General features: G+C 50.2%; 1 protein-coding gene across 1 annotated transcript in view; it reads left to right on the forward strand.

The window, feature by feature from the left end:
- LOC106536239 (calpain-2 catalytic subunit-like) overlaps window positions 1–6,074 on the forward strand; it is a gene marked incomplete at its 3' end in the record, with an annotated part of 12,939 nt that overhangs the window by 5,660 nt on the left and 1,205 nt on the right. The window contains 12 exon segments of the mRNA XM_014033448.1: window positions 13–146; window positions 388–556; window positions 895–978; window positions 1,069–1,154; window positions 2,937–3,002; window positions 3,084–3,244; window positions 3,463–3,632; window positions 3,712–3,723; window positions 4,330–4,541; window positions 4,653–4,689; window positions 5,136–5,201; window positions 5,338–5,454. Of these exon segments, the coding sequence (XP_013888902.1) occupies window positions 13–146; window positions 388–556; window positions 895–978; window positions 1,069–1,154; window positions 2,937–3,002; window positions 3,084–3,244; window positions 3,463–3,632; window positions 3,712–3,723; window positions 4,330–4,541; window positions 4,653–4,689; window positions 5,136–5,201; window positions 5,338–5,454 (1,314 nt within the window).

Consider the following 6,074-nt stretch of genomic DNA (forward strand, 5'->3'; position numbering starts at 1 on the left):
CTCTGTCTTCAGTTCTGGCAGTTCGGGGAGTGGGTGGATGTGGTGATCGATGACCGTCTCCCGGTCAAAGACGGGGAGCTGCTGTTTGTCCACTCGGCTGAAGGCAGGGAGTTCTGGAGCGCCCTGCTGGAGAAGGCCTACGCCAAGTAAGACCGTCCAGAACCGTGAAGACAAACTGACCCAGATAGATGCCGRGGAGGACATTTTGGTCTTGTTCTGTTCTGGAAGAGAACGGGTTCAGAACCTCTGAATGCAAGGACCAGTAATCCAGTCCAGTGCAGTCCAGTCTACGGTTTAGATCTACAGACCAAAAACATGAACCTGTTGTCTTCAGGTCCAGTCTGTCCTGTCCTGAGACCTGTCTGTCCTGTCTTTTCCTGTCTGTAGAGTGAACGGCTGCTACGAGGCTCTGTCAGGTGGGTCCACTACCGAGGGCTTTGAGGACTTCACTGGAGGCATCGCAGAGAACTTTGACCTCAAAAATCCYCCGTCCAACCTKTTCCAGATCCTCAAGAAGGCTCTGGAGGCCGGAGCCCTGCTCGGCTGCTCCATTGACGTGAGTCCAACATGTCCCTCTGTGACCCTCAGGTTCTGGTTCTGACTCATCCAGGGCGGGGTAGTCCTGGTAGGTCCAAACAAGAACATGTCCTGTGGACCGGATCTACGTGAGACATGTCTGTCCTGTGGACCTGATCTATAAGAGTTTGATCTGGGGAATGTCTTCRGAACTAAAGGAATTCTACAGTTTTTGTTTGGACCTAATAGGACTCAGTGGTTCTGGTTCTGTTGGACCTAGCAGGTCTTGGTGGTTCTGGTTCTGTTGATAGTTCAGTTGGACCTAGCAGCACTTGTTTCCAGTGGTTCTGGTCCTAATGTCTTGGTTTGCTCCTCAAGATCACGAGCGCTGCAGATTCAGAGGCTGTGACTCGTCAGAAGCTGGTGAAAGGCCACGCCTACTCGCTGACCGGCGCCGTGGAGGTACCATATGCTCCAATACCGAGCTTCCGAGAACCCACAGCAGGACGACCCGATGACTCATGTTCCTGTGTTCCCATGTTCTGGTTCCAGGTGAWCTACCGCGGCCGGCAGGAGAAGCTGGTCAGGATGAGGAACCCTTGGGGTCAGGTGGAGTGGACCGGAGCCTGGAGTGATGGGTAACCAAACACAACCACAAAGGTCCTGGTTCTGATTGGCTGTTCACTCTGTAAACCTTGACTCATCCAACCAGAATCATCCAACCAATCATGTGGTTGAACTTTCTTGGTTTGGTTCTGAGGCCAAAATAATCTAAATGGATCTTTAGAGGTCTTGATCAATGACTCAATGACTCGATGATCCAGTGACTCAATGACCTAATGATCCAATCACTCTTTGATCCAACAACTCAATGACCCGAGTCAGAAAATGCCCTGACTCAGGTCTGTAATCTCGGGGATTTCAAACCTAACCCTAATCTAATGACTCGATGACCCAATGACTCTTTGATCCAGTGACTCAATGACTGAAGTCAGGAAAATCCTTTTAAAACTTTTTAACCCTTTTAAAGAATTTTAAACCCAACCCTAATCTAACCTAATTTTTAAAAAAGGGGACCAGAAAGAGTGTTCTAACTATCTTGGGATCACACTTCTTGCCCTCCCCGGGAAAGTTTACTCCAGGGTGTTGGAAGGGAGGCTCCGATCSATTGTTGAACCTCGGATTCAAGAGGAGCAGTGTGGCTTTTGTCCTGGGCRTGGAACAGTGGACCAGATCTTTATCCTTGCAGAGTCTCTAAGGGGGTCATGCGAGTTTGCCTCTCTGGTCTACATGTGTTTTGTAGACTTGGAGAAGGTTATGACCGTGTTCCTTGAGGTTTTCTGTGGGGGGTGCTGCGGGAGTATGTAGGGTCTGGGTTGCTACTAAGAGCGATCCAGTCCCTGTAGAACCAAAGCAGGAGCAGTGTTCACATTCTTGGCACAAAGTCGAGCTTGTTCTCAGGGTTGGTCTCTACCAGGGCTGTCCCTTGTCTCTGATCCTGTTTGTTGTGTTTATGGACAGGATCTCAATGTGCAATTGTGGAGAGGAAGATGTCTGGTTTAGGGACCACAAGTTCTCATATCTGCTGTATGCAGATGATGTGGTTCTGTTGGCATCTTCAGCTCAAGACCTTCAGCTTGCACTGGGGCAGTTCGCAACCGAGTGTGAAGCGGTAGAGATGAAGGTCAGTTCCTCTTAGTCTGAGGTCATGATTCTTGACTGGTAAAGGGTGGAATGCCCMCTCCCGGTCAGGGGAGAGTCTCTGCCTCAAGTGGAGGAGTTTAAGTATCTGGGTGTCTTGTTCACCAGTGATAGTAGGATGGAGCGGGAGTTGGATCGACGGATTGGGGCCTCATCTTCAGTAATGAGGGTGTTGCTTCAGTCAGTTGTGGTGAAGAAAGAGCTGAGTCGAAAGGCAAAGCTCTCGATTTACTGGTCTGTCTTTGTTCCAACCCTCACCTGTGGTCATGAGGCGTGGATCATGACCCAAAGAATGAGATCCCGGATACAGGTGGCCGAGAGCTCTGTCATCCGGGGGGGAGCTCGGAGTAGAGCTGCTGCTCCTCCACATCGAAAGGAGTCAATTACGGTGGTTCATCTGATTAAGATGCCTCCTGGACGCCTCCCTTTAGAGGTGTTCTGGGCACGTCTCACTGGGAGGAGGCCCCAGGGAAGACCCAGGACTCGCTGGAGGGGCTATGTATCCTCTCTGGCATGGGAATGCCTCGGGGTCCACYAGGATGAGGTTGAAAGTTTCGCTGTGGAGAGAGATGTCTGGGTTTCTCTCCTGGACCTGTTGCCTCCACGACCTGACTATGGATAAGTGGAAGAAGATGGAGATGGAGAACCTAACCTAATGGCTCAATGATCCAATGACTCTTTGATCCGATGACTTGATATTTCTTCTTCTCTCCCTGCAGKTCATCTGAGTGGAACTACGTTCAGGGAGACTGCCCCCACGCCAACGCTGAGGATGGAGAGTTCTGGTAGGTCCAACAGTACACCAGAACAAACAAGAMGTGATGTGAAGTTGGACTCAGAATCAGGCCCTGTCCCTGTCCCTGCAGGATGTCCTTCAACGAGTTCCTGCATAACTACTCCCGGGTGGAGGTGTGCACTCTGACCCCCGATGCCATCAATGACGACTCCGTCAAGCACTGGAGCGTCAGCAAGTTTGACGGTACCTGGAGGAGAGGGTCCACTGCCGGAGGCTGCCGGAACCACCCCTGTCAGTACCTGGACTCGCCTTGTTTGTTGGTTCTCATGAGAAGAAGCTGCTTTCATTAAATATCATTTAGTTTGGAGGTGGGACAACACCTGACCGGTCCTGGACTTCAGGTCCTGGACTTCAGGTCCTGGACTTCAGGTCCTGGACTTCAGGTCCTGGACTGTGCTTGTGGAATCTGGGCTCTGGTTCTGGTGTTCTGAGGTTCTGTTTGTGTGCAGACACGTTCTGGATGAACCCTCAGTTCGTGATCAGACTGGACGAGGAGGACGACGACCCGGATGACGGTGAGGTGGGCTGCAGCTTCGTGGTGGGTCTGATCCAGAAGAACCGCAGGAAGCTGCGTAAAGACGGCGAGGACATGCACACCATCGGCTTCGCCATCTATGAGGTCTGAAGGTTCTCCGGGGGTCCGGCATCTGAGTCCTGCACCGGTCCAACATTTAAACTTCTCTTCTCTTTCATTTCAGCTTCCCCGGCAGGTGAGTCCTGAAGCCCCAGGTGAAGCTCCGCCCACCCAGGAGACCCTCACCTCTCAATAAGTGCTGTAACTTCGGGGAGGGGGAACAGTGGGCAGAACAGCCTTCAAAATAAGAGTTCAGAGTTATTATTTAAAAGTTGAGTTGTGAGGTCCCTGACAGTCCTCCTGACCCCGGTCCTGAGCTCAGAGTGGTCTCTGAGGGCCAGCATGTCCACTKTCATAGAGATTTACATCTGAAAGCCTCAGAAAGGTTGATGACTCATCCCACTGCCTGAGGTGTGTCCTACCTGCTGGTGGGCGGAGCCTAATCAACAGGGAATGCAAACAGCTTTGAACTCCTTCACCAGGAAGTGGAGGTGTTTTATAGAAACAGGAAGCACWAACTGGACTTCCTGTCAGGAACAGACATTTAAAAGAATTAAAGACTTGAACCATGTCAGCGGTCCGGTCCGGTTCGGCTCTTTGATTCTTTATTCTCAGCTGACACCTGAACACATCCTGCTTGGTTCTGAGGTTCTTCAGTGTTTATAAAGATATTTAATGACATTTTATCCTTTGATCTTGCTCAGCGCAGTAAGAGCTCCTCTGATTGGCTGTTTTCCTGCAGTTCTACGGGCAGAGAGAGGTCCACCTGGATAAGAACTTCTTCCTGACCCACGCTCAGAAAGCCAGGTCTGAAACCTTCATCAACCTGCGGGAGGTCAGCACCCGTTTCAAGCTGGCACCTGGAGAGTACCTGATCATCCCGTCCACCTTCGACCCACACCTGAACGGGGATTTCTGCATCAGGGTGTTCTCCGAGAAGCAGACAGAAACTCTGTAAGAACCTGAAGCTGCTGGTTCTGGTTCTGGTTATTTAGGAACTTGTTTAGGTCTAAAGCACTGCAGGGAGACACAAAGTCCAATCCTTCTGTCTTCCTGTTTCCTCAGACCCTGTGATGACCCCGTTAACGCTGAGCTGGATGAGGTGAGTAAAGCTCCGCCCACAGGTGGATCAACAGGAAGCTGGTGTGTCCAGAGCTCGAGAAAAGGAGGATAAAAACATGAGACGCTGAATGTTTTATTATAAACTGTAGCACAAAAAATAACATTTGACACTGAAGTTTCTTCTGTTAGCAAAATATTTCAGTCCAACACAGAGAGGTGTGTTTCAGCTAAACATAGATATATAATATACAGATGTGCTGGAACAGATCTCACATAGAGCTAGACCTGTGTGAACTGACAGCTTGGACATGTGTCTCAGTCCATCAGAGGGACAGTAGGACAGGTGTCAGTCCATCAGAGGGACAGTAGAACAGGTGTCAGTCCATCAGAGGGACAGTAGGACAGGTGTCAGTCCATCAGAGGGACAGCAGGACAGGTGTCAGTCCAGTGGACATTCTGATTATTGTTGTGGTCTTTGTTGTCCAGGATGTGGTGTCGGACAGTGAGGTGGACTCAGGATTCAGGAACATGTTCAGTAAACTGGCTGGAGCAGTAAGTTTGTGTTTTTCTTCCTGTTCATTGTCCACCTGCTGCAGACACACCTGAGACACACCTGCCTGAACTGAACAACCTGTACTTGAACAGGAAGTTTATTTACTGGCTGCTGATTGGCTGCTCTCTGTTTCAGGACATGGAGATCTCTGTGATCGAGCTACAGACCATCATGAACAAGATAGTTTCCAAACGTGAGCTAAAGCTTCAACGTGTTGAATACAAACAAGATCATCTGTAGCTTTCACTTCCTGTCTCTTTGCCTTGACTTCCTGTCTTGTTGCTCTGACTTCCTGTCTTGTTGCTCTGACTTCCTGTCTTTGCCTTGTCTTCCTGTCTCTTTGCCTTGACTTCCTGTCTCTTTGCCTTGACTTCCTGTCTTGTTGCTCTGACTTCCTGTCTTTGCCTTGTCTTCCTGTCTCTTTGCCTTGACTTCCTGTCTCTTTGCCTTGACTTCCTGTCTTGTTGCTCTGACTTCCTGTCTTTGCCTTGTCTTCCTGTCTCTTTGCCTTGACTTCCTGTCTTGCGGCCTAGACTTCCTGTCTCATTGCCTTGACTTCCTGTCTCATTGCCTTGACTTCCTGTCTCATTGCCTTGACTTCCTGTCTCGCGGCCTTGACTTCCTGTCTCATTGCCTTGACTTCTGTCTCATTGCCTTGACTTCCTGTCTTGCGGCCTTGACTTCCTGTCTCATTGCCTTGTCTTCCTGTCTCATTGCCTTGACTTCCTGTCTCATTGCCTTGACTTCCTGTCTCATTGCCTTGACTTCCTGTCTTGCGGCCTTGACTTCCTGTCTTGCGGCCTTGACTTCCTGTCTTGCGGCCTTGACTTCCTGTCTTGCGGCCTTGACTTCCTGTCTTGCGGCCTTGACTT

The sequence above is a fragment of the Austrofundulus limnaeus genome, unplaced genomic scaffold (genome assembly GCF_001266775.1).
Source record: "Austrofundulus limnaeus strain Quisiro unplaced genomic scaffold, Austrofundulus_limnaeus-1.0 Scaffold1741, whole genome shotgun sequence".
Lineage (NCBI taxonomy): Eukaryota > Metazoa > Chordata > Actinopteri > Cyprinodontiformes > Rivulidae > Austrofundulus > Austrofundulus limnaeus.